We start from the raw sequence: 26,615 nt of genomic DNA, 5'->3' as shown, positions 1-26,615 counted from the left end.
CCCAAGCAGAACCCACACCCCTCCTTCACCAATAACACCCTGAGCAGCACCCACACCGCTTCTTTACTAATAACACCCCAAACAGCTCTCACACCCTTCTTCACTAATAAATAACCAAACCCCCCCCCCAAATAACATGTAGTATACAGGCCCCCATACACTGGGCAATTCAGCTGCAATTTGGGACCTTTTCCTGCTATTGCAGCAAGCAAAAACAGGAAAAGAACCCAAATTGCAGGTGTCTGACAGCGGGGCCAATGCAATGCTGTGTATTTTCTGTTGCTCATCAGGGGAAACTAGAAGGGGCTGTAACCAAATGAAGTGTGCAGCGCAGCAGTGGCCATGTATTCTGTCCAGCATGCCAAGCTCCTCTGCGCGCTACTGGATGAGACCGGCCATCGCTCCATGACATCTATGCATCACGTTCCCAGCATGTCGTGGGATGGGGCCATGTTACTGTAACATGGCCCCCTCCTACCCTTTCTATTGCAGGTTGGTCCGCTGACTAAATAACCAGCCGCAGCAGTTCATGTACAAGCCAGGCAAGATGGGCTGGCTGAGGCAGAAAAGAGGATTTTTGTAAGAATGTAAGAACTAACCGTTCGAACCCCTTTCTCTAAGTCCAATCCGGTGACACAGCTCACGATGGGATGTAGGAAGGGTCCGTAGGAGCCAGGCACCTATGCTTCAAGTCTTTGGGAGCAGGCTCCTCTATCCCACAATGCCTCAGTTCAACTTCAAGAGCACACTAGGATACAAAACTCAGAACAATGCCTGAACATCTTATATGCAACTCACAGAACCATAACATGACAAAACATGAATGGTATAACTTACTGAGCGCAAGGGAGGGATCGCTGTGTCACCGGACTGGACTCAGAGAAAGGGGTTCGAACGGTAAGTTCTTACAAAAATTCCCTTTTCGTCCAGTCTGGTGACACAGTTCACGATGGGACGTTCACAAGCCGGTCCTTTGGGAGGGTATGCTCAGACTGACAGTTCTCATCACTGCCCGTCCAAATGAAGCGTCCTCCGACGCGAACTTACGAAACCTGTAAAATTTGGTAAAGGTGTGAACAGAGGAACAGGTGGCAGCCCTACACAACTGCTCCGCTGTAGCTTCACGGTGCACTGCCCACGAGGAAGCAACTGACCTGGTGGTATGTGCATTTATCCGTGAAGGAACAGGCCTACCTGCTTTACAGTAGGCAAAGGCAATCGTTGACCTCAACCAATGGGCAATGGTCTGCTTAGAAGCAGGCAACCCAATCTTATGCACATCATATAAAAGCAAATCAGATTTGTGAATGTCCTTTACCCTATCCACGTAAATTCGCAAGGTGCGAACCACGTCAAATTTCTTTAATTTGACCCTATTTCTTACCCCTTCAGGGGGGGCAAACACCGGAAGAACAATGTCCTGGTTTACATGAAAAGAAGACACTACCTTAGGTAGGAATTTAGGAACTGTTCGAAGCACAGCCCTATCATCATGAAAAATTAAAAATGGTGACTTGCAAGACAAGGCACCCAACTCTGACACACGCCTAGCCGAGGCAATGGCCAACAAAAATGTCCGTTTCCAAGAAACATATTTAAGTTCAGCTTATCTTAAAGGTTCAAAAGGAGGGTTTTGCAAAACCGACATAACCAAAGACAAATCCCAAGGCGCTACCGGCTGCCTATAAGGGGGTTTAAGTCTAGTTACGCCTTGTAAGAAGGTCTGAACTTCTGGTAACAAAGCTACCCTCTTCTGAAAGAAGATTGACAATGCGGATATTTGGGCTTTCAAAGACTGTAGACTGAGTTCGGCAGAGAAACCATCCTGCAAGAAATCCAAAAGTCTCGAAAGTTTGAACCTAGATGTGTGAACTTTCTGACGTTCACACCAACTAATATATATCTTCCAGACCCGATGGTAATTGACTGCAGACACAGGCTTACGAGCCCTAAGCATGGTCTGTATAACCGTATCTGAAAACCCCTTCTTCTTCAATAAGGAGGTTTCATAAGCCACGCCGTCAAATTGAGACGAGCTGGGTCCTTGCTTTAGCAAATCCTGTCGAAGAGCCCGTCGACAGTCTCAGTACGTCGGAGTACCACGACCTCCTGGGCCAATCCGATGCAATTAGAATCGTCTGCACTCCCTGGCCCTTCACTCTCTTCAATACCCTCGGGAGCATGGGAAATGGAGGGAATATGTAAGCCATGTGAAAACTCCAAGGAACTGTCATGGCATCCACTGCCCAAGCTGTTGGATCCCTTTCTCGAGAACAAAATCTCGGTACCTGACAGTTGCTCCTTGTCGCCATCAGGTCTATTTCTGGTAGACCCCAGCGATCCATAATCTCCTGAAACACTTCCTGATGAAGCGACCATTCCGCCTCCAGCAGTGTCTCCCTGCTGAGGAAGTCCGCTTTCACATTCCTGATCCCTGGAATGAAGACAGCCGACAACACAAGAACGTTGATCTCTGCTCAAGTGAAAATCTGTGAGACTTCCTTCATTGCCATCATGCTATGGGTCCCGCCCTGATTGTTCAGGTAAGCCACTGTTGTGGCATTGTCGGACTGTACTGTAATGGTGATCCTTTCAGGAACTCCTGTAGCAACGCATTCCAGACTGCCCGGAGTTCTAGAACAGGCATTCCCAACCACGGTCCTCAAGGCACACCAACAGTGCAGGTTTTGTAGATATCCAGGCTTAAACACAGGTGACAATTAGGGGTGTATTCAATGTCTGTCGAGCTTGTTATTTTTGTCAAGCTTTTTTGTTTTCTCAACGAGAGGTTGTTTTTTTATGAGGTCGCCTGTTCATTGTCTTGTTTTCTCGACTTGTCGAGCAGAGCTCGTCTGATTTGGTTTTCGGTTTCCTCGACTGTCATGTTGAACATGTCTCGACTTGTCCAGTTATTTTGGGTAAAATCTGTGGAGATAATTTCTGCATCCTATTCAATGTCAAAGAATACACCTGACCTCGACTGTCCCTCAAAATTAACTCAACAATTATTTCTGTAGTGACAAGGGAGTTTCTCTTGCTGCATGTCCAAAAATTGTGTATATGCAGGATTCCCTAATGTTTGTAGTGCTTATCTTGACTTCTGTCTTTGTGATAGTTTGCTAAATACCTGTATTCCTCTTTTGTTTAATTTTCCATTTGCTGCATGTTTATATGGTATGCTTTATTCCATTGTCAGCATCAGTTTTCAGCTTGTATTATTATGCATTTGTTTAAATTATTCCATTTGCCATATAAGAATTATTCACTTTTTTCTGCTCACCTTTCATGTTCACTGTGCTGGATTTTGCCCATTGAAAGTCTTCTGTATACATGTCTATTTGTGTCTACTTCTGGTTTGACCAAACACCTATGTTTAGGTCCCTTGTATCCCTGCTGGGGCAGATTTACCCAGGATTCAATGTCTGTTGTTGCCATACTTTTGTTTACTTCTCCCACAATGCACTCTGTTTACCTCAGCACTCTCACTCCTGTACTGAGACTTCAGGGAGATACCAGCATTGTGCAGTTTGCTGAATTGGAAATGGTTTTTATAGGAGAATTTGCATTTTTAACAAATATCTAAAGTTTTATTGTTCCTCAGTGAGAAAAACAAAATAGCAATCTAGCAAATATGATACCTTTTAATGGCTAACAAAAATAAATGTTGTTAAAATGCAAGCTTTCGAGACTTCTTAGGTCTCTTCCTCAGGCATGGTATAACAAGGTGTGTGAAGAACCACATATATATACACAGCAGAGTAGGAACAAGATGTGATAGATGGACATTCTTAAGATCAAAACAAAACAAAATAACAGAATGAGCTTGTAAATTGAGTCCTTAATTGGTTTGTAGATAAGTAGTGTGAAAGTTTTATTGTCTCTAAGTTGATGACAGACCAGAGTTAGAGCTCCGATGCCCTCACTCTCTCTGGGCCAGTCTCCTCAGATGTTGTAGTGGGCCATAAATCCCTCGGATAGATTCAGTCCTGTGTTAAGGGTGTCAAACGTTGTCATTAATTTGTATTCCCAGACCCTCCTGTCTCTTTGTGATTTGAAATTTCCTTTTAGTATAATCACTTTCATATGATCCTGATTGTGTCCTGGGCTGCAGAAATGTTTGGCCACAGGAAAGTGTGTCTTTTTTTCTTTTATTGTGTGGCGATGGGACCTCATCCTTGCCTTAAGTTTTTGTCCTGTTTCTCCAACATACAGACCCCCATCTGTATCTGTATCTGTATGTAGTCTGTATGTTGGAGAAACAGGACAAAAACTTAAGGCAAGGATGAGGTCCCATCGCCACACAATAAAAGAAAAAAAGACACACTTTCCTGTGGCCAAACATTTCTGCAGCCCAGGACACAATCAGGATCATATGAAAGTGATTATACTAAAAGGAAATTTCAAATCACAAAGAGACAGGAGGGTCTGGGAATACAAATTAATGACAACGTTTGACACCCTTAACACAGGACTGAATCTATCCGAGGGATTTATGGCCCACTACAACATCTGAGGAGACTGGCCCAGAGAGAGTGAGGGCATCGGAGCTCTAACTCTGGTCTGTCATCAACTTAGAGACAATAAAACTTTCACACTACTTATCTACAAACCAATTAAGGACTCAATTTACAAGCTCATTCTGTTATTTTGTTTTGTTTTGATCTTAAGAATGTCCATCTATCACATCTTGTTCCTACTCTGCTGTGTATATATATGTGGTTCTTCACACACCTTGTTATACCATGCCTGAGGAAGAGACCTAAGAAGTCTCGAAAGCTTGCATTTTAACAACATTTATTTTTGTTAGCCATTAAAAGGTATCATATTTGCTAGATTGCTATTTTGTTTTTCTCACTGAGGAACAATAAAACTTTTCTTATCAACTGGCTAACACGGTACCAAACTTTTTTCTTTTAACAAATATCTACTTTTATATTAAAAATGGAGCCAATCTCTGACACAATTGCCACTTTTCTCTGACACAATTGCCACTTTCCCCTCTAGGGGAGAACTCGACTTGTCGAGTAGAAGAGAACTCGACTTGTTGAGCTACATTTTCAGTCAAGCAAAATGAGAAAAACAAATGTAAATGCTCGACAATTCGGACTGTTACTGGTGAGATTGAAATTACAGTTTGAATAGGCGAGAACTCGACTTGTCGAGCTAAATTTTCATGTCAAGCAAAACGAGAAAAAAAAATGCTCGACAATTCGGACTGTTACTGGTGGGATTAAATACCCCCCTTAGTATCTGAGGGATTCTGATTAAACCATCTGTGCTGAAGCCTGGATATCACTAAAACCTGCACTGTTGATGTGCCTTGAGGACCGTGGTTGGGAATGCCTGTTCTAGAAAATTGATGGGAAGACTGGATTCTTCCCTTGACCAAAGGCCCTGTAGCCGCAGATGAAGAACGACTGCCTCCCAACCCCTGAGACTGGCATCGGTCATGATGACCAGCCAATCCCAGGAGCGGAGGGAAAGTCCCAGCTGTAAAATCTCCACATCTGTCCACCAGATCAGGGATTCTCTCGACTCCTGAGACAGAAGCAACCTTTCCTGTTTCATGGTCTTTGCGTTTCCCGACCAACACGACAGGATATTCCATTGGAAAATCCTTGAATGGAATTTGGCAAACTGAAGAGTCTAGAACGTTGCCACCATTTTCCCAAGCAACCATATTCCTTGCCACACCGTAGGTGCAGGTACTTGTAAAATATTCAAAACCATCTGCCGAATTTCCACTGCCTTGGGTTCTGGTAGAAACACCCTGTGCAGGTGCATATCCAAAATCCCCAGAAATTGCAGACTCTGTGTGGGTGTCAAATGAGACTTGGGTAGATTTAGCACCCACCCCTGGTCTCGTAAGAATTGTGTCGCGATGCTCAGATGTTCCTGAAGCTTCTCCGCTGACTCCGCCTTGAATAGAAGGTCGTCCAGATAAGGAATAATTATTATACCCTTCAGTCTGAGGGCTGCAGCCATGACTGCCATCACTTTTGTGGACACCCTCTGGGCCATTGCCAGACCAAAGGGCAGAGCCTGAAACTGCCAATGGTTCTTTCCTATTGCGAACCGGAGAAGGGACTGATGTTCCATGTGGATAGGCACATGGAGGTTCGCATCCTGAATATCCATTGATGCCAGAAACTCTCCCGGTTCTATGCTTCAAAGCACCGAGCGCAGATACTCCATGCGAAAGTGATCCACCCAAAGATGAAGATTTAAAGATTTAGAATAGGTCTGAAAGACCCGTTCGGTTTGGGTTTAATGTCCTCTAATTCAGACCCAAAGAGTAACTCCCCCTTGAAGGGCAGAGTTTCCAGGGATTTTTGGATTCACTATCCTCCTCCCATGCCTCTAGCCAAAGTGCCCGTCTGGCTGTGACAGAGGTTACAGAAACCTTAGACGCCATCTTTGCGCCTTCCTCAGCAGCCTCACAGATGTACTCAGCAGCACATCTCAACTTTTCAACTAATGAATAGGCATCTGCATCATGCTGGAGTTGACTGCTTAAAGTCTTCGCCCATTTGACCATTGCTTTTGCAACCCAAGCCGAAGCAATAATGGGACACAGCGTGAAACCCACACCTTCAAAAATTTCTTTGAGGCAACCTTCTATCTTTTTATCCACTTGGTCCTTATAGGCCGCACCCCCTCACACTGGTAAGGCTGTGGCTGGGGTACATATTCGCATATTTTTTAGTCATTAACAATCTCTTGTCTGGGGATTTTCCTGCTCCCCCTAGCAAATAAACCATCCCTTCATCTGAAGGAAATGAAACAGGGTCCTTGCGACTCTTCTTAAAAACGCAGTGTGCAGGTTTTTTTTCCTTCTCAGTTAAATTTAAAGCCTGCTTAACAGCCAGAATTAAATCCTCAATGCCAGAAACTGAAGTATCAGCCTCTTCACTCTGGATCCAACCCAAATCCTCCTCACACACCACATCATCATCAGAATCTAAATTTAAAAGAGGGGGCATAGAAAAAGTGTGACTATTTGCAATATCCTCAGAGGATTTGGTAAACTGCTCCATAAGGGATGTCATTTTATGCACACCCTGAGCAGTATCCTGCATAGCCTGCAGTAAAATGGGGTCCCCCTGCGCTGGGGTAACAGACCCCCCAGGAACCTGAGATGAAAGGACCTGGCCAGGAGATCCTAACAAGGAATCCTTGATTCCTTGAAAAAAAGATGGATAGAGCAGAGATCTGTACTTTTAGGGATTGTAATCCCAAGCCTGTAGAGAAACCATTTTGAAGGAAATCCAACAATCTGGCCAGTTTGAACCTGGAAGTGTGAAGACGCTCACACCACCTAATGTACATTTTCCAGACCTGATGGTAATTTGCAGCAGACACCGGTTTACGAGCCCTTAGCATAGTCTGGATAACTGACTCAGACAATCATTTCCTCCTTAGTAAGGGCCAAGATTCCACTGATAGCTTCAGTATGTCCGAATACCATGACCTCTTGGGCCAGTCTGGTGCAATCAGAATTGCCTGCACTTGTTGAGACTTCACCCTTCTCAATACCCACGGTATCATTGGTAATGGAGGAAAAATGTATACCAGGTGAAATTTCTACGGAACCGTCATAGCATCCACCGCCCAAGCAGTTGGGTCCCTGATCCGGGAACAAAATTTCAGAACCTGACAGTTGTTCCTGGATGCCATTTGATCCACTTCTGGGAGCCCCCAGCGACTCACAATCTCCTGGAATACCTTCGGATGTAAGGACCATTCCTCCTTCAGCAAGTCCTCTCTGCTGAGAAAATCTGCCTTGACATTCCGGATCCCAGGAATGACGACCGCAGACAGAATAGGAATGTTTATCTCTGCCCATCTGAAAATTTTCGAGACTGCCTGCATCGCCATGCTGCTGCGACTCCCGCCCTGATGATTTAGGTAAGCCACTGCCGTGGTGTTGTCTGACTGTACTCTGATCGGAAGGCCTTTCAGACAATCCTCTGCTTGTTGGAGAGTTTTCCACACTGCACGAAGTTCCAAAATATTTATTGGCAATCTGGATTCCTGTTTGGACCACAGGCCCTGCAACCGAAGGTGAAGGGCAACCGCCCCCCAATCCCTAAAACTGGCATCGGTCGTTATGACCACCCAGTCCCAAGAGTGGAGTGACTGTCCCAGCTGCAAGGTTTCTATGTCCGTCCACCATAGTAAGGTCTCCTTTGTCTCCTGAGAGAGAAGTAACCTTTCTTGTTTGATGGTTTTCGCATTCCCTGACCAACAGGAGAGGATGTTCCACTGAAGAGTTCTGAAATGAAACCTGGCAAACTGTAGTGTCTCGAAGGTCGCCACCATTTTGCTGAGGAGCTTCACCCCTTGCCAAACTGTAGGCCTTGAAGCCTGCAGTAACAGTAATAACAGCTGACAAATGTCCCTGCACTTTGGACTCTGATAGCAATACCCTATGCAAGTGGGTGTCCAATATTACTCTCAGAAAAAGCAGTCTCAGTGAGGGAATTAAATGGGACTTGGGTAGATTGAGTACCCAACCCAAGTCCTGCAAGAACTGTGTTGCCACTGACAGGTGTTCCTGCAACATAAGAGAGGAAGGTTTGCGCCAGTCGCACAGGAAAAATATTTTTAAGGATTTACATGGACCCCTATTACATCAAAAATCATTAATTCACTTAGAGACGTTCTGAATAATGATGAATATGTATGGGGGTGCTACCACGGGACACTGATAGAGACAATATTTATTGAGAAAAGAGAGAATGTCACTAAGGTGGTGCACTTCAGAGAAAAGAAATTTATACACTTAAAAAGTAACTTTTAATGAGAATAGCTAATAAAATGTTGCGAAATATAGACTAAAACAAAACATATAAGACACGGACAGTGTAGTTAAAAGGATACTAGATCCTCACACAGTGATCCCCACTGACCAGCCGTCCCCTATAATTCTTAATGATTTTCTGATTTCAATTAGTGCGCGTTGTAAGTAATACACAGATTTTTATTAATCCTGTAAGTGTCCCATTTGGTACAGTATGTACGAGGGAATTTTAATAAGATGTCCCATATATAGTGGTGACAATACAGGTACTGGTATGTATGACAAGTGCTTCACATATGTGAGACAGGTAATACAGCTCGGAGCCTGTAGTATAAGGCAGCGTGCACCTTAGTGACATTCTCTCTTTTCTCAATAAATATTGTTCCTGCAACATGCTCTCTGACTCGGCTTTGAATAGCAGATCGTCCAGGTAGGGAATAATCACTATTCCCCGCAGCCTGAGTGATGCTGCCATGACAGCCATCACCTTTGTGAATACCCTCGGTGCTGTAGCCAGACGAAAGGGTAGAGCCTGGAACTGCAAATGGGTCTCCCCTATCGCAAAGCAAAGTAAGGATTGATGCTCTGTGCATATGGGTATGTGAAGATATGCCTGAATATCTACCGATGCCAAAAATTCTCCTGGCTTTATACTGCCAAGCACTGAGCACAGAGACTCCATGCGGAAGTGATCCACCCAAAGGTGTTGGTTTAAAGACTTCAAATTTAGTATAGGTCTGACTGACCAGTCTGGTTTGGGTACCAAGAAAAGGATTGAGTAAAAACCTTTCTTGCGTTCCTCTTCAGGAACTGGGACCACAACCCCCTTTTCCCTGTCAGCCAACGCTGCCCCCAAAAGGGCCGTGTGCGAACTGGCTTCTCTTGGCAAAGGGGTTGGAAAAAAAATCTCCGTGGAGGATTCCCCCTGAGATTTATCCGATAACCTCTTGAGACAATTGAAAGAACCCAAAGGTCTGAGGTTGGAATATTCCATTTGTCCCGAAACTGCAGGAGGCGACCCCCCACTCTGAGGGCAGAACGGGAAGCCTCCACCCCATCATGCAGAGGATTTTTCCTCTCCTTTAGACACCTGCTTCTTTCCAAAGGCTCCAAATCTGGATTTGGAAGCTTTTCCTTATCACCCGGGAATCTACCTTTTCCCGCGTGTCCTTTGCTGGGCACTCCCCCTCGAAAGGATGAGCGAAAAGCAGGTTTGAAAACTCCAAATTTTGAACCTGAAGCTTTAGTAGTGGTAGGAAGAAAAGTACTCTTCCCCCCTGTGGCCTGCTTTAAGATGGACTCTAGTTCAGAACCAAAACAGCAGTTCCCCTATAAAAGCCAAGGGCTCAAGGGATTTATTTGATTCACTATCTGCATCCCAGGCCTTAAGCCAAAGGTCTCGCCTTGCAGACACAGATGTAGCGGACACCTTAGATGCCATCTTAGCGCCTTCTTCACCATCTGAGTTTCTCAGCTAATAGAAAAGCCTCGGAGTCAGGCCGCAGCTGATCTCCCAAAGCCTCAGCCCACTTAATCATTGCTTTTGCTACCCAGGCTGAAGCAATAATGGGACGGAGTGTATAGCCTACTCCTTCAAAGGCATCCTTCCACCTCTTTATCTACCGGGTCCCTGAGGGCTGCACCACCCTGGACCGGCAAGGCTGTGGTTTTGACAATCTTGCCACAGGAGCGTCCACTAACGGGACTTTCTCCCACAACTTAACATGCAGGCATGGGATACATATTTGCAAAAGTTTTAGACATAGTCAACTTCTTATCTGGAAACTTTCAGGCTTCTCCCAACAAGGAGACCATACCTTCATCAGAAGGGAATGTAACAGACTCTTAAGCATTCTTTTAAACACACAATGCGCCTTAACCCTGTCTTCCTCAGACAGGTCCAAAGCCTGTTTCACCGCAAGGATTAAATCCTCAATGCCCGGGACAGAAGCCTGAGCCTCTTCCCTTTGTTTCCAATTTAAATCGTCCTCACAAACACCATCATCATCAGAATCCACAGATAATAGAGGAGGTGTAGCTGAAGGCCGTCTGGAGGAAGGGCTATCAGAGGGCCCAGGCAAACCTCTTCTTTAAATAAGGTGAAGCGCTGCGCAGAGAGAGCAAGTGCGTCTCCTTCTTTTGGAGCAAGTGCGTCTCTGTGCACAGAGAGCTGACAGGATGCGCTTCTTTCAGCCTCTGCTGCGCTCCCAGTATGCGGTGCTTCTCAGAAGCAGCACACTTGAAAACCTGCACTAGCAACTAAGTTAATAAAATAATAAAAATTCCTAACTATACTAGTAAAAATTCCAAAGAAAAAATTGGTGGCTGCAGGATCAGCCCAGAATAGCACCCACTCCTGTGGGCACCTAAAACGAACTGAAGCATTATGGGATGCTGAAGGGGAAGAGCCTGCAACCAGAGGAAAGATTTCAGCATACAGTAGGTGCCTGGCTCCTGCGGACCCTCCTACATCCCAAGGTGAAGCTGTGTCACCGGACTGGATGAAAGAGAAATTGTAGGGGGGAGGAAGAGGTGGGAAGGAGAAAAGGGGGTGGGGGATAGCCAGCTGGTTCTATCTGCGTGGGGTAATTATACTGTAAGTGAAATAGGATGAATATGACTAGATGTTCACATAGTGTTTAGCAGAGGTTCTGCCTCAAAGTGGGTGGTCCATGGAGACCAGGTTTTTATAAAGAATTCAGGGGTATCATGTAAAATTGCAGTGATTCGTTCTAGTCTGTAAGTGTGCCAGATAGCATTTATAGTGGCAGTTAATGTAGGGGGTGATGTGGATTTCCAGTTTGCTGCAATCTGGCATTTAGCCATGTTCAAAATATGTTTGGCTAGTTTTTGTTGTTGTTCGGCATTGGGCGGGATAGTAAAGAGTAGAAAGGGGAGCTTGGAATAGAAATGTCAAGGACATCAGATATTAATTTATAATTTTTTTCCCAATAACATTGGAGATGGGGGCAGCTCCACCAAATATGCAGCAGGGTTCCGCTGTATCCGCACAATCTCCAGCATCTATCTGAGAGGGAGGGGTAGAATGAGTGAAGGCGCGTGGGGACTAGGTACCATCGGTAATATACTGTATCTTGTAAGAGTTTTCTTTAATCCTTACTAATATGGAGCTTTTGGAGATTTCTGTTCTGATATCTGACCAGTCCTCAACAGTTAGAGTCTCGCCTATCTCCTGCTCCCAGGCTATTTCATGAGGTTCTTTTTGGGGAGGTTTTTGAGTGAGTAAGACTTGATTAATGGTGGAGAGCAGGCCTCTGGTCGAGTGGTGAGATTGACAGAGAGATTCTAAATTAGATTTGTCTCTCATAGAGGATTGCTTGGCTATAGAATTATAAAAGTCGCGTATCTGCAAAATGTTGTTAAATGTTGAATTGGGGAGTGTATAGCGAGATTGTAGGTCTGTAAATGTGGGGAAAGTGTTGAGGGGTGCAATATCTAATGGGAAGAGGATGTTTTTACAGGTCCAAGAGTCGAATGCCTGATGATTTGTACCCGGTGGGAAGTCAGGGTTGTTCCATAAGGGGGTTAAAAGAGGATGAAAAGACCGGAGCTGATAAAGCCGGGAGCACAGGTCCCAGATGGATAAAGTAAACCGTATATATAGACTGAGGAAGTTCGAGGACGGTGTCTTAGTGGAGACCATAGGAGGCTATAAGTGGAATACATTTGAAGAGTCGCTGCTTCTATATGTGTCCAGACTCTGTGGACAGGAGAGGCATGCCATAAAACACATGTCGTTAATTGGGTGGCTCTAAGAAGGTCAGGGATTCCTAGACCACCCGATGAGTGATGTTTTTGCAGGAGTCGCATTCTAACCCTAGGTTTTTTTTTCCGCCCATATGAACTTAGTGATGTCTGTTTTGAGGTTTTTGAGAATGGAGGTGGGGACATGGATAAGGAGAGTTTGCCATAGATATAGCAGAAGGGGTAATAGGGTCTGTTTGCTGGATTTTTATGAGCTTGCCTGAAGAGGTAAGAAAACAGGGACCAATTGAAGGTTTAGAACGGAGATCCCAACCACGATCCTCATTGGATAATAACATTCCATTTTTTAAGGATAGCTATACATGAGCACAGGTAACGTAATTAGTACCACATTTGTTTTAACTATTAGTGCTTACAGGGTCGCCATCAGGGGGGACTGCTGGGACTCCCAGGATAGGAGTTGATAAAGTATAACTTGTCATAAACAAAGTTCACATTTTCCTTGAAGCAATGTAGAGGCTGAGTAGTGCGGGCAGTGCTGTTTGAGAAAGGGAAGGGCGGCCCCTGCCTATTTTGTCAGTCCCAGGCCGCACAATTTCTGATGGCAGCCCTGGGCCCTTAAGTGTATATATCAGTAAATTCTGGCAGAGCACAAAATCACCAGCATTCTGAGAGGTGATGGGGATCTGGCACCAATCTTGTGACCAGTGTAGGGAGGCTGGTATTGGTATTCTGACTACCAGCATCTAGAATGCTGCAATGCTAAACAGAGCTCAGCCATGTCACAGCTTCTGGTCACACTGATCCTCACATGCATCTTCCCAGCATCAGTGTCGCAGCGCATCCACCAACCAGAGCTGAACTTCCCTTTATGCAAGTGACTAGGGGCGGAACATGTTTGAGGGCGGCACTTTGGTGCTTGTGATAGTACCATCAGCCTGAAATGTACCAGTTACTGCAACAAATCCATGTTTCTGTATCATATTCCATCTTGGATAATGTGCAAATGGATAGGACATGCAGATATGGGATATGGTCACTAGGTCAACAAGGAGAAGGCCGACATGCTTTGGGTTGACCACTGAAGGTCGACATGCATCATTGTCGACACGGGCTTAGGTGGACACATGCATTAGGTCGACATGGGCTAGGTCGACAGTCAAAAGGTTTACATGGGGTTTTTCCAGGTTTTGTTAGCCGACATGTGCCAACAGGCAGTATTTCATGCCCTATCATTCCCTAGGGTGTGGTGGGACAATAAAATAGTGCGCCGAGCGTAGTGAGGCACCGTGCCCAAAGCAGGTGTCCATGTCAACCGTGAAAAACTCATGTTGACCTTTAGACTGTCGACCTAGCCTGTGCCAACCTAATGACCTGCCGACGTAAGCCCATGTCCACCTTCAGGTGTGTCGACCTTGTTGCATGTCGACCTACAGTGCTCGACCCAATGCATGTCGACCTTAGTGTTGTCAACCTTATGACCCATACCCGCAGATACTGCCCCTGCAAACCGTCCTACTTAGTAAATATGTATACCTAATAAAAAACGTAGGTACTTGTGTAGTTTTACTGCGGCAAGGAAATTGCATCACATGCGATCGTGCAATGCAATGGTACTTGTGTAGTTTCAAGTTGCCCTGCCCTGCCCCGAAGCGTGCAGAATACACGTCAAGTAATCCGCGTCCCCTCGCCACGCTTCGGGCTAGTTTTCATTGTCCGCTCGCCACGCTTCGGGCTCACTTTATAAAATCAACTCCACGCTGACGTGGATAGTTGGGGTATGAACAGGTTGGGAGGATGCGTACCGCTGCGCTCGCCACGCTTCGGGGTGAAGTGTATAGTGGGGGTGTGCTTAATCGCATTCTAACGCATGCGATTTGCGTGCGTTGCGATCCGCGGGCAGAGGCAACTTGTAACTACACAAGTGCCATCACATCGCACGATCGTATGCGATGCGATTTCCATGCCGAAGTGAAACTACACAAGTAAGTACCAAAATATTAGTTAATGGCTTTTTTATTAATCCATTAAATTGGCTATTATAAAATGAATCAATAAAAATAATACTCACACCTACATGCCACCAACCCAAGCATCATACTTCCCAACATGACCCTCTCATGGAGTGACACAATGCTGTTCCGGGACTTCTCTTTTAATGCATATTACCATCACCTGCAGTGGTGCAAGTAGAATTTTGTTCTTGGTGGTACTGATAGCCTCCACCAAAAATGGGCGTGGCCATGTGTCATGAGGGGGCGTGGTCACAAAGCTAGAGGAGTGGCTAAATGACAATAGTGGCGTGACATCAGGAGACAGGGAATGACTGGGGGGGGGGGGGTGTTGGCTCTTGCTTGGGGAGAGCCGGGCAGCTTGTGCTTACAATTGTGGAGCCTGTTCTTCATGCTGTCGGCGCTGCTGATGCCTGTCAGTGTGACAGGCTAAATCAGCAGTAGCCGGTAGCTGCATACAGCACCAATCATAATGCTGGGTGGGCAGGCTGCGGATGCATTATATTTAGACTTAACATAAAAATAGCATTGACAGTGGGTCAGGGGGTAAGTGGTACCTGCAACATATTTCTTACAGGTACTCCGTACCACGCCGTACCCCCTTACTTGCAATACTGATACCTGTGTGAAACACCTTTCTTATAAATTAACATGTTCACAACAGGTGATGGCAATCATACAGTAAGGGAAGTCCAGAAACAGAGCATTGTGTCACTCCTGTGTCATCGTTGGGAGGTATGAAGCATGTGCGGTTGTATCTGATCTGGAACTGGTCTGACCAGTGTAGTATGACCTTCATGTGTGACATTAAAGCCCCGGCCAAAGCACGAGTGCTGCAGGGCGGGATGCCAGTACTGGTGGGGGTCACAATGCCTCTCACATGAGTGATACCAAGGAGGAACACACAGGCAGCAAGGCAGCAGCAGGCATGTCAGCAGGACGAGAAGCTATGGGCTCAGGTCACCCTCTCCCTCAGCCCTCGCGCCAGTACGGTCGTGACGTCGCCAGACACACAGCAGCGCGTACTGATTGGAAAAAGCCCCCGTGACGAGCAGCAGCAGGAAGATCAATGACGTGGGCGCTCGCACACCCCCGCAACCTGATTGGCTGTGCCGGGTCAGCGCCCCGTGACGTCACGGTTGTGTGGCATGGCTATGTGTGAGCCGGGCAGCGTGCGGTAGTGCGGGCAGAGGCTGAGCAGTCATACCGGGTCACACAGCAAGCAGCATGGCCGCCTCCAACAGGCTCGTCCTAGGACCTTTAGTGGGGGCAATCGATCAGGGCACAGGATCTACCCGCTTTCTGGTAATCAGTTCCGGCAGCTGCCGGCATTCATTGTCATGTGTGACATTAGTGTGTTTGTGTGTGTCTTCATTCTGCTCTGTGGATCCCATCCCAGGGGAACCTCTCTGTGACAGCCTGGTGTGTGCCCGAGTCCTGCCAGGGGTGCCCTGGTGTGTGCCCGAGTCCTGCCAGGGGTGCCCCGGTGCCCAGCGCGACCGGTCCTAGCTATCGCATCTGCAATGCCCAGTTTCTACTTGGGGGTGGCATGCAGCCTATTGTGCGACTGGCTTGTAGGTGTGCCCAGTGTGGTTGGTCAGACATACTGGGGATATTAAAGGGCAGGTTCATGGAATGGAACTTCTATGTAATTATATTTACTTTAGTTGTTGAATGCTTCAGTGAACGCTTGCTAATAATATGAGACTGAGATGAGAAATGTGTAATGACAGTATCTAGTCTTCTGTTATTGCATATATTATTAGTTTGTGTAACAAGGATTTAATAATGTACATAATACAGTATGTGTAAGAACAAACAATACAATCAAATGTTACAGATATGTAAACATACACTATGACCTAATTACTGTAGGATCAGCATTGTGCAGAAAAGTAAATAGAACCTTGCTTGCATTCTATATGGTTTATTGGCAGACACTATTGGGATATGTAGCTGCAGGGGATTATGGTGGCTAAAATCCCCATGGTGCAGGGAAAGGCTATTCAATTAAAAAGCCTTTTTCTCTGCACTGATTGGGATGCAAGTGTGGTAACCCACTGATGCTGTGGAAGCAATGTTTTTATTTTTTTACAGCCAACCCGATTTTGAATGTTTTTACGTGGACTGTACATCGCAGCTCCATGACCTGTGAGGTTCAGGGACTTGTTTACAGTGTATGTAAGGACACACTGGGCGATTAAACTGAGCGAGGTATGTTTGCGCCTGAATACCACTGGCAATTAGGCACACCTTGACCAATCAAGGTAAGTTTACACACTTACCAATCATTGTTTGATATGTCAGTCCCTGTCATGCTGCTGGACGACATTTATATTGGCCCGCCCAGCTGTGACATCAGCCCCTGCAACAAGTGTACTGATACACACTTTGCTCAATGTGCTGATCTAATGGCTGTCAGCTGTGCTACAGCGCCAATGTGATATGCCTGTGAACAACGTTATTCAGATATATTACTGGTACGCACCCGCTGATGCACCCACAATATATCAGCCGGTCACTTGAACTGCCAATATATCTGGCAGTTTGAAACCAGCATAAGCGTTAAGGCCAGTGGCGGTTTTTACCTATGGGCTGCAGCCTCCCCAGGTAAAATCTGCCTATGAAGCTAGAAGCAGTCTGAGACTGCTCTGGCTTCAATGTGACTGGCAGTGACTTCCTATTGGAAGTCTGACCTGCCAGTCACTCGAGGCAGTCCCATTGGAAGGCCCCCCCCCCGGGATGCCTCTCTGTGTTGAAATGTGGGGCAGCCCCCAAAACGGGTTCTGCGCATGCGCCTGACTCAGGAACCTGATTAAGCCTCCAGGGGCTGTTGCAAAGGCAGCCCATGGAGGCTTGGGCCAGAGCATGCACAGTTTGTATGAAATTACTGCGCATGCGCTGGCCCCATGCATGGGACCAACAGTGGGGAGCACGGCAGCCCCCCTCTTCCGCAAGGGTAAGAGCTGCTACTGGTTAAGGCACACTACTGTGTGAGGCAAAATGGGTTTGAATGAAGAGGTAAGTGGGTTTTTTTTATTTTTTTTTAGGGCACATGTAAAAGAGAATCAGGATGAAGATCTGAGCATGGTCGGGCATTTCAGATGATGGGAGAAGTTAGAAGAAATTCTATGGGGTGATGTGAGGCAGCAATGGTTTACTAATGAGGTCAAAATTATGTGACCTCATTAGTAAACCATTTTTATTACATTTTTTCCAATCTCCCAACATAAACCACTTTCATTCCACTTTGTTGGATATTCCTTTTTGTCTTCACTTTTTATCTATTTATTTTTAACCTACTAGCACAAAATAACATAATTGCAGTATATAAAGGATACAGGAGTAGTGAATATCTGGGTCACCTTGGGATATCCATCGGTGGATTAACTATTGATATCACCCAGTGGGGTAACTAGATAGATATTTGTAGGCCACATAGCAGAAGTTTGTATCGCACATGCTACTTTGACAGGGAAGATGGGACCATAGCAGCTGCACTCACTGCGCCTCTGGTAGTTATGCCCTTGATGTTACCATTGATGGTTAATCTCAGTGGTATGAAACATTGTACAGGGAACCATCAATGGTTTCGCCTGCGGAATATTATCCCTGCTTTATTACGAATACGAGTTTTATGGCTCACATCAGAGGGTGGAGCTAGGTTACGTGTCCTGGCACCAGTGAGATACAGTAGCAGTAAAACCCACTGCCATAACCATTGATGGGCAATGACCATCCCTAGGTCAAACACAGGTCTGTGTCATAACTGTTCAAATGTAATTTCATTGTGTGTTCTATGCATAGTACAGTATTTTGCTAAATTGACAGATGAAATGTTTAACATGAAAATCAGTAACTTTGGGCCTGATTCAGTGAGTGTAAGCAGTGGCAGCTGCAACTTTTGTCACATCATTATAGGAAAATAACAATGCTGCAGCTGATGGGCTTTCCATTGAGATGTTCACTGGCTGCAGCTTTAATTCGCCATGGTGCTCTCAATCCTATGGTTGTTCAAAATGTCAAACAATATATGGTTGCTGGTGTCAGTAAAATGGCATTTTGCGATGCAGTCCCTGCCACCCACACCCCTGACACTGACCTCCCCCTGGTCTCCACCTAGGCACTTCTATTAGAATTGCATGGATATGTGCATGCATCTCGATCGTTAACCCTTGAGACACCCTGTGCACCAGTGACGTGCGGTGGTGGCTGTGAATGGAGAGGCACTGTCACAGCCATCACCGCACCCCCCCCCTCCCGGCCCTCGTGAATGGCTGCAGCCGATACCTGCTGCCCCCCTTCCAGCAGCCGGCCAGCAAACTTTCCCCGCCGCCATCTCCGTCCTCCCCGCCAACCCCTCATCCCGCACCTGGCCGCCGATGACACCAGCGCCATTCCCCGCCGCCACCTTTGTCCCCCTTCATAAAGTTGTACTTACCAGGCAGGGGAGAGGGACACATCGTGCGGCAGGGAACCGGGAGCCAGGGCGCAGGGGAAGGGGGAACAGAAGTGACACTGCCACGCTTAAATGACAGGGGCTGCTGTGATTGGACAGCAGCTGGATCTGCTGTCCAATCACAGCAGCCCCTGTCAATTAGGCACTTCTAGAAGTGCCGCTTTTGGCATTATTTTTAATGGCCTTTTTTTAGCCAACAGCTTAGCCTTCTTCCCCTTGCCAATCTTTGTGGGAGGCACGCTTATCGGTGCCTCCCAAACTAGGTTAAATAATTAAATGTAGTAAAATAATCTAAAGAAAATACTTATGACACAGAATATGTGTCATAGGTATATTCTTTGTATTATTTTGAAACAGAATGACAGGGAAAGCACTGCCTCCCCTGACTGCATGTCCCTGCTGCGCACAGGGCCAGCAACAGAAGTCTTGGGGCACCATGCACTGATATCTCTGTGGTCCCCCACCCCCTATGCTAGAACATAAACTGGAAGCACCCTGTGCCCATTACTGGATTGCCGTGGAGCAGGGTGTGCGGGTTAGATTGAGATGGAAAACTGGGCGTAGCCCTATTTCTGCAGCCTGCGCTCTATAAAGGTGCGTACACACGGGGCGATATATCGCTCAATGTCTCCTTTTCATCGGCGACCAGAGATGGTCGCTGATGAAAAGAAGCCTCTGCCAAGCTCCTGCGACCAGCAATTATAACGGGGCTGAAAACGGGAGCGCGCACCCGACGCTCCCATCACTGGCAATATGGTCACCAGTGACCATATTGCCAGCGATATCAGCCAACACTGATGCCTTCCCTCATCCTACTGTAAAGTAGCTGAGTGGATAGACTAGTCAGAAGCTGCAATAAACATGACAGTGTATTTTTTATTTTTTATGTCCACCTGCTTAACATTCTACAACCCCCGCCTTCTAAATGTACTAGCACCACTTTTTGACTGGGCCAGTTATGATAGTAAATACAGAAAACAGGGAAATATAACTGTGGCACACCCCCGCCCCACCCCAGGCTTCAGGGGTTTGGTGAAGTAATAATGCATTGCTACTTACCTTAGTGGTAGCAGGGCCGAAACTAGGGTTTCCGGCGCCCGGGGCAAGGCAGTCTTTTGGCCCCCCCTAGTGATGCTGCTGCTGCGCGCCGACATTTTCGGGGGGGGTGGCCTAATTTGGGGGCGTGGCCTATAATAGCTGCTCTCCCGCGAGGCCACGCCCCCATTTTGCCGCTATGGGGGCATGACCCAGAGGCTCTGTGAGCCTCTAGCCATGCCCCCAGCCCCCTGGCTGCGGGAATAGACGCTGTGCGCATGCGCACAGCGTTTATTCCCCGCTGCTTAGTTAGCAGCTGACAGGGGGGACCGGACCAAATGACGCCTTGTCCCTGGCGCCGGAGACGCCCCCCTCCCCGCACAGTCCTCTCACCGCCACGGCTGCTGCCCTTCTCCTCCTCATCCCATGGCCATGCTGCTGCTGTCCGGGCTGGGTCACGTGGGGCGGCAGCGGACAGCTGGGTGTGGCTCTCCGGGCTTCTCAGCCTCCTCTCCTCCGTTGAAGCCGCAGCATGTGAGGCAAGAATGGTGTAGCCGCATCTTACTTTGACTTCGTCCGTCTCCTACTAGCGCTGCGGCGGGAAGCGCTGATGACTTCAAAAAGACTTGCCGGACGCTGATTGGCTGAATTCAGCCAATCAGCCTCCGGCAAGTCTTTTCGAAGTCATCAGCGCTTCCTGCAGCCGCGCTAGTAGGAGATGGACGGAGTCAAAGTAACATGCCGCTACAGCGTCCACACACCTGTCACCGGACCTCACAGCGCCCCTCACCTCCAGCGCCCGGTGCGCGTGACCCCCCAGCCCCCCCCTAGTTACGGCCCTGGTGGTAGTAGGTCAAGCGACTTAAAAACACATTTTTTTTTAAATTCTCGTTCATATAGACTTGATGGAAATATTATGTGTGACTACACAATTATTTGTAATGGCATTCGTTTGCTAGCAGAGCTCTCTATTCAGTATATACAGCATAGGCCAGTGGTTCCCAACCCTGGTCCTCAAGTACCCCCAACAGTGCACGTTTTCCAGGTCACCCGGCAGGTGCACTCATTATTCAGTCACATTTTAAAAGACCCACAGGTGGAGCTAATTATTTTGCCTGTGATTCTGTCTGGAGAAATGGAAAACATGCACTGTTTGAGGTAATTGAGGACCAGGGTTGGGAACCACTGGCATAGGCAAACGCATAATTGCAGGGTTTGGTGCAGACCTTTTGGATAATAACTTCCAAGCGTTGACTGTTCCACCAATAAAAGGTACCACATTAGGCGACCGTGTTGGGCACACTACACATGATTACCGTGGGTGCATAGGCAAATGCAGGAGGGTTCTGGTTGCCTGGAAAGCCCCCTAATCTTGGCAAGTGCCTTTAAATTATGACCACAATTGCACTGGTGTATAATATGATCAATAGAGCTGCCACCAAATAATGCAGTGTAAGGGACAGAGCAGAGCTGCTACACATGCCTAGTGTACCAGCTTCTACCACATTTACTGTATGTGTGGATCTGATTACTCAAACCTCACAATGGACCAGAGAGTAGCTGCCAGGAGGAAGAGACCGGAGCCTTTCCATAAAGTGGGAGATTGTGACCTTAGAAAGTACAGTACAGGGGGCGTGGCCTGGCACGCAACGGAGCAGACGTGCCTCAGAAGCGCTCCCACTGCCCGGCACCGTTTGCTGCCTAAAAGCAGCTTTTCGCGGGACCCCATCCCCTCCAGCCGACACCGCTAGCTGCCCCATCGCCTCCGGTCACGCCGGGTCCTTGCTGCGGAGCCGGGAAGCGTTTCTAAACGCTTCTGCGGGTTGCGGCCTGGTCCGGCGCCCGGAGCCGGGGCCTCAATTTTGGAGGCGCGACGGACTCGTGGTTCCCCTACCTCCCGGAACGCGAGGGGGGACGGAAATCGCTTGAGGAGGCACCCCTCACCCTCATCAGCCCCCGGATTCATCACCTGGGCTCACTTGGGCTCGAACGGACGCCCGCAGCACTCCCAGAAGGGAGAACAGCAGGCAGCGCTGACACTGTGCCTAGGAGAGGCGGGCTGTGTCTTGCTGACTGCCCCGACCCCATACACGGCCAGGACTCTGTGGACCCCCCTCTCTAAAGTGAGTACCCCCCTGGGGGAGATTCAACACCCTCACCCACAGCTCCCTGAACGAGGTGGGTCCTTGGATGAGCCCTTAATCCACCTGTGGCCGCCATTTTACATCCTGATCCAGGGCTCCCATCACAGCCAACATCCCTGCTTCCCTCATAGCCCCCTGTATAAATCCTCCCCCGCCTCCAGCATCCCCATCAGGCACTTCCGCTGAACCACCAGGCCCGAGCCCAGGGGCCTGTACTCGACGTCCCTCTACTCTGCTCAGCTGGTCTGGCAGTGTGGACCCGCACTGTCCCATACCTGCCCGCAAATTTTGGAACCACCTCCAAAGCCACATCTTGACTCTGAATACCTGGCGGGTCCCCTGCCCACCCAACCATACGCCTGTATTGGTAACATCACCCCCAGCGAGTGTGAGGGCACTGTGAAAGCTTCCACTCTACCTGCCTAAATGTGAATGCCCTGCTGGCATGGCTGCCACTTTCTAACGTCTAAAGTCTAGCTACCACTATGCTATTGTAACTTGGAGTTGAGACCCCCCCTCGGTACCACCCCTCATCTCTCCCCCGTTTCACCGCACCGGTGTCGCTAATATGCCCTCTAAGAAAGTCAAGGCCGTTGGGCCGGTGAGGATATCCATGTCCTCCAGAAGATCCTCCCAGATCCCGGTACCCCATAACAGCCCTCCGAAACAGATGCCCTCTCCCCTAGGAGTAATCGAAGAGCCGGCTCCCACATCTGCAGTGGCGGGTATTGATGCTACCTCGAATGAACCGGTAACAGTGAAATCGCTATGCCAGGTTTTCTCTGCGTTCCAGGCAGAGATAGCCAAGGACCTCAAGCTCGCCATACGGGAGGTCAAGACTGAGCTGGTGGCAATTGGTGACAGAACAGACCACCTAGAGCGGAAAATGGAGGAACTAGTTGCGTCCCACAATGACCTCATATCCTCCTATGACTTACAGCAACAGGAGATCACCCAGTTCAAGTCTAAGCTGGCGGATTTAGAGGATCGGTCCAGACGTAACAACGTAAAAATCAGAGGCATTCCCGACTCAGTTGCCAACTCTGAGCTTGAAGGATATGCCGTTTCCCTGTTCCGTAAACTCCTCCCCGCCTCTGATCCCAAAGACCTGCTGATTGACCGCATCCACCGCCTCCCCAGACCGAAGACGGTCTCGGCCGACCTACCCAGAGATACCCTCCTCAGAGTCCACTTCTTCACAGTGAAGGAGAAGCTACTAAGAGCGGCCCGCGAACGAAAGAACACGGATGTATTGGGTGGACTCCAACTATTCCCCCGCAACCTTGGCCAACAGGAGAGCATTTGCCCCCATCACCTCGGCCCTACGCTCCAACGATATCCGGTACCGCTGGGGGTTCCCAGTCAAATTGATAATATACCATGACGACGCTACCTACAATATATCTTCCCTGGATGCAGGGATCAAACTCCTACTTGAATGGGACATATCGGTCAAAGACCCCCAAGAAACGAGACGCCCGCAGTCCCTGCGTCAGGAATGGACCGATACCTGAACACCAATTACTCTTCACACCTGTTGATATTTGAAGCTTCGTGGACATTACAGCCGTTCCTCCTGCTTCTCTCTCCACTGGGATGAGGACTTTGTGATAAGTATTCTCCCCATTGTTTATATAGCAAAGCAGGACGTTGGACGTCAGTCCACTAGTTATATTGTTGCTGCCACTAGTTACCTGTGTGTTATTGTTTTGTTTATTTTATATGTTTGGTAACTTTTGAGGCAGGTTAGTCTCATACAATCTGCTGCTGGGTTCTTTTCTAGGTTTATTCAAATCTAATATATGGTATGTTTGCATTTTTTCTCCTTTTGTTTAACATTTAAATAGTATGCTAGACTCCCTCCCACTATGCCTTCCTTCCTAGTTATGCATACGTAAGTGGCGGCCCTGCTCTCCCCCCCCATTGTCGAGAGCCAGGCCACCTTCCCCCGCACCTCTACAAACTACTGCACGAGTTCCCCCTCGTTCCTCCCTCCTGCAGTAGTCATGCGGGTCCAATATACAGGACCCTTTTGTTTTTTCTGTCCCTTTCTCCTTCTCCCTCCCTTCCTCTCTGCCCCCTCCTCCCCCCCCTCCTCCCTGCCCCCTCCCCCCCCTAACTTGGATGGCACAAACCGTCACCACCGCACCCCCAGGACAGTATGCCCCCCACGCAGTCACTGGCTGGTTCCCTACCACCCCCCTTAAACCTTTCGAATGCCTAAATTCCTAACGCTAAATGTCAAGGGACTGAACTCTCCCAATAAGCGCAGACTGGCCCTTTCATTCTTCCACAAACAAAGGGCAGAGGTGGTCGCGCTCCAAGAAACACACTTTGCCGCTTCCAATCCCCCTATCTTCAGAGATTCCAACTACCCTGTAGCCTTCTATGCCAATGGACCAGCGAAGCGTAATGGGGTGGCGGTCCTGTTTAGCAAAAACACCTCCTTTGTCCTTCATTCCCAGATATCAGACAAAAATGGTAGGTACCTGTTGCTGACAGGCCTCCTCGAAGACAGGCTGACCACAATCGTTTGCATTTACGCTCCTAACTCTAACCAGATCCCCTTTCTGCGTAAATTGTTTTCCCGGATCAAAAATTCGGCTAAGGGCTCCCTGATATTATTAGGCGACTTTAATTTGACTCTAGACCCCCTGTTAGACAAGTCCCGACGTCCTTCTGGCCACCAATCCTCTTCCACTAATGCGTCCCTCGCATTTCGCAACCTTCTGATAGAATTCGACCTATATGACACTTGGAGGACCACCTACCCCTCGGGACGTGAATACACCTTTTATTCCCCCGTACATAATACCTACTCCAGGATCGATTTTATCCTCTGTGATAAATGGGCCCTTCAACACACCACAAGCGTTGATGTCCTTCCAATCACCTGGTCCGACCATGCCCCAGTGATGTGGCAATGGGATTTCCAACCATCCAAAATCCCCCCCAGACCTTGGCGACTTTTCCCACACCTACTAACAGACCCCTCAGCCAAAGACACCATCCTAAAATCAATCCATTCTTACATGTCCAATAACGCGCCACAAGACACCTCTGTGGCCACTCACTGGTGTGCCTTTAAAGCAGTCACTAGGGGAGCGGCCATACAGGCGGGAGCTACTCTCAAACGGAGAGCCACTGCAACCCAGAAGTCCCTAGAATCTAAGTTGTTCGCTCTTGAGACCCAAAATAAAACAGCCCCGACCGCCCTCCTGAAAAAGGAGTTGGCCGAAGTTCGAGGCCAACTTCAAAAACTCCTAATGGCACGCACTCAGGCTGCCCTAAATAGACTACGTCATAAGTTTTATCTCTCCAGCAATAGATCAGGTAGAATGCTCGCCCGTAAACTACGGGCCCAACAAGCCAGGAATAGAATTAAATGCATCATCTCTCCCAGCAAAGTGAAGTTTAGTAACCCCAAAGACATAGCCAACCAATTTGCAGAGTATTACTCCAAACTTTATAACCTATCCTCAGATCCCTCCACGCCACAACCCTCCAACGACACCATCTCTGAGTTTCTCCATGGTTTGCAGTTTCCCTCCCTTACTCCGGCACAATTGGATTCCCTAAATGCCCCATGGACGGACTCAGAGGTCCAGGCGGCCATCAAGTCCCTGCCCCGCAATAAAGCGCCCGGCCCCGACGGGTTTATCTCTGAGTTCTACATCACATTCAAAGACCTTCTATCCCCCTACCTAACAAATCTTTTTAACGACATGTCCTCCACGGGTCAGGCCGCCCCAGAGCTCCTGGAAGCCCGCATAGTTACCATCCCAAAGCCAGGAAAAAGCCCAGCCTTCTGCCAGAACTATCGACCTATTGCACTATTAAACACCGACATTAAGCTATTCGCCAAACTAATGGCGATCCGTATCAATCAATTCCTACCCCAGCTGGTGCACCCGGACCAGACGGGGTTTGTCCCTGGCCGACAGGCCTCAGACAACACCAGACGAGTGTTTGACCTGGTCGACTCTCTCTCGGTGGGGCAGGACCTCCTCCTTTTATCATTAGATGCTGAAAAAGCCTTTGATAGACTGAACTGGAAATATATGGAGGAGGTGTTGTCACGGTTTGGCTTTAGTGGGCGAATTCTCACCTCGATCCTGTCGCTGTATGGCTCCCCGTCGGCCCGGGTGTTCACTAATGGTTTTGTATCTAACCCGTTTACAATAACTAACGGTACCAGACAGGGCTGTCCCCTTTCCCCGTTAATTTTTGTTCTTTCCATAGAACCCCTAGCTATTTCCATTCGACATAACTCAAATATTCCTGGCTTGCGCACGGGCCATATCAACAACAAACTTAGCCTATTTGCTGATGATGTACTCCTTTTTGTGACCAACCCTATAACTACCCTTCCTCATCTCCATTCAATACTGTCCTCTTACAGTGCTGCCTCATACTATAAGCTCAATACCACCAAA

The 26,615-nt window shown here is 47.9% G+C and overlaps 1 protein-coding gene and 1 long non-coding RNA gene across 4 annotated transcripts in view; one reads left to right on the top strand and one right to left on the bottom strand.

The window, feature by feature from the left end:
* The window catches only part of LOC146060751 (uncharacterized), a 38,564-nt gene extending 23,022 nt beyond the window's left edge, over positions 1–15,542 (bottom strand). The window contains exon 1 of the long non-coding RNA XR_014470470.1: positions 15,422–15,542. This is a non-coding gene — a long non-coding RNA (uncharacterized LOC146060751). The remainder of the gene's footprint in view (positions 1–15,421) is intronic.
* A 63-nt stretch (positions 15,543–15,605) lies between these two features.
* GK (glycerol kinase) overlaps positions 15,606–26,615 on the top strand; it is a 91,831-nt gene continuing 80,821 nt past the window's right edge. Inside the window, exon 1 of one of the 3 annotated variants that reach the window (XM_083174353.1) lies at positions 15,606–15,846. In XM_083174353.1, the coding sequence (XP_083030479.1) occupies positions 15,769–15,846 (78 nt within the window). In that variant the 5' untranslated portion in view covers positions 15,606–15,768. The remainder of the gene's footprint in view (positions 15,847–26,615) is intronic. The other 2 variants (XM_083174354.1, XM_083174355.1) reach the window with 2 other exon arrangements.

This window comes from Crinia signifera, chromosome 2 (assembly GCF_055691185.1).
Source record: "Crinia signifera chromosome 2, ASM5569118v1, whole genome shotgun sequence".
Taxonomy (NCBI): Eukaryota; Metazoa; Chordata; class Amphibia; order Anura; family Myobatrachidae; genus Crinia; species Crinia signifera.
Note: the sequence above shows the minus strand (reverse complement) of the source record. Positions and strands in the feature narration are given on the sequence as shown.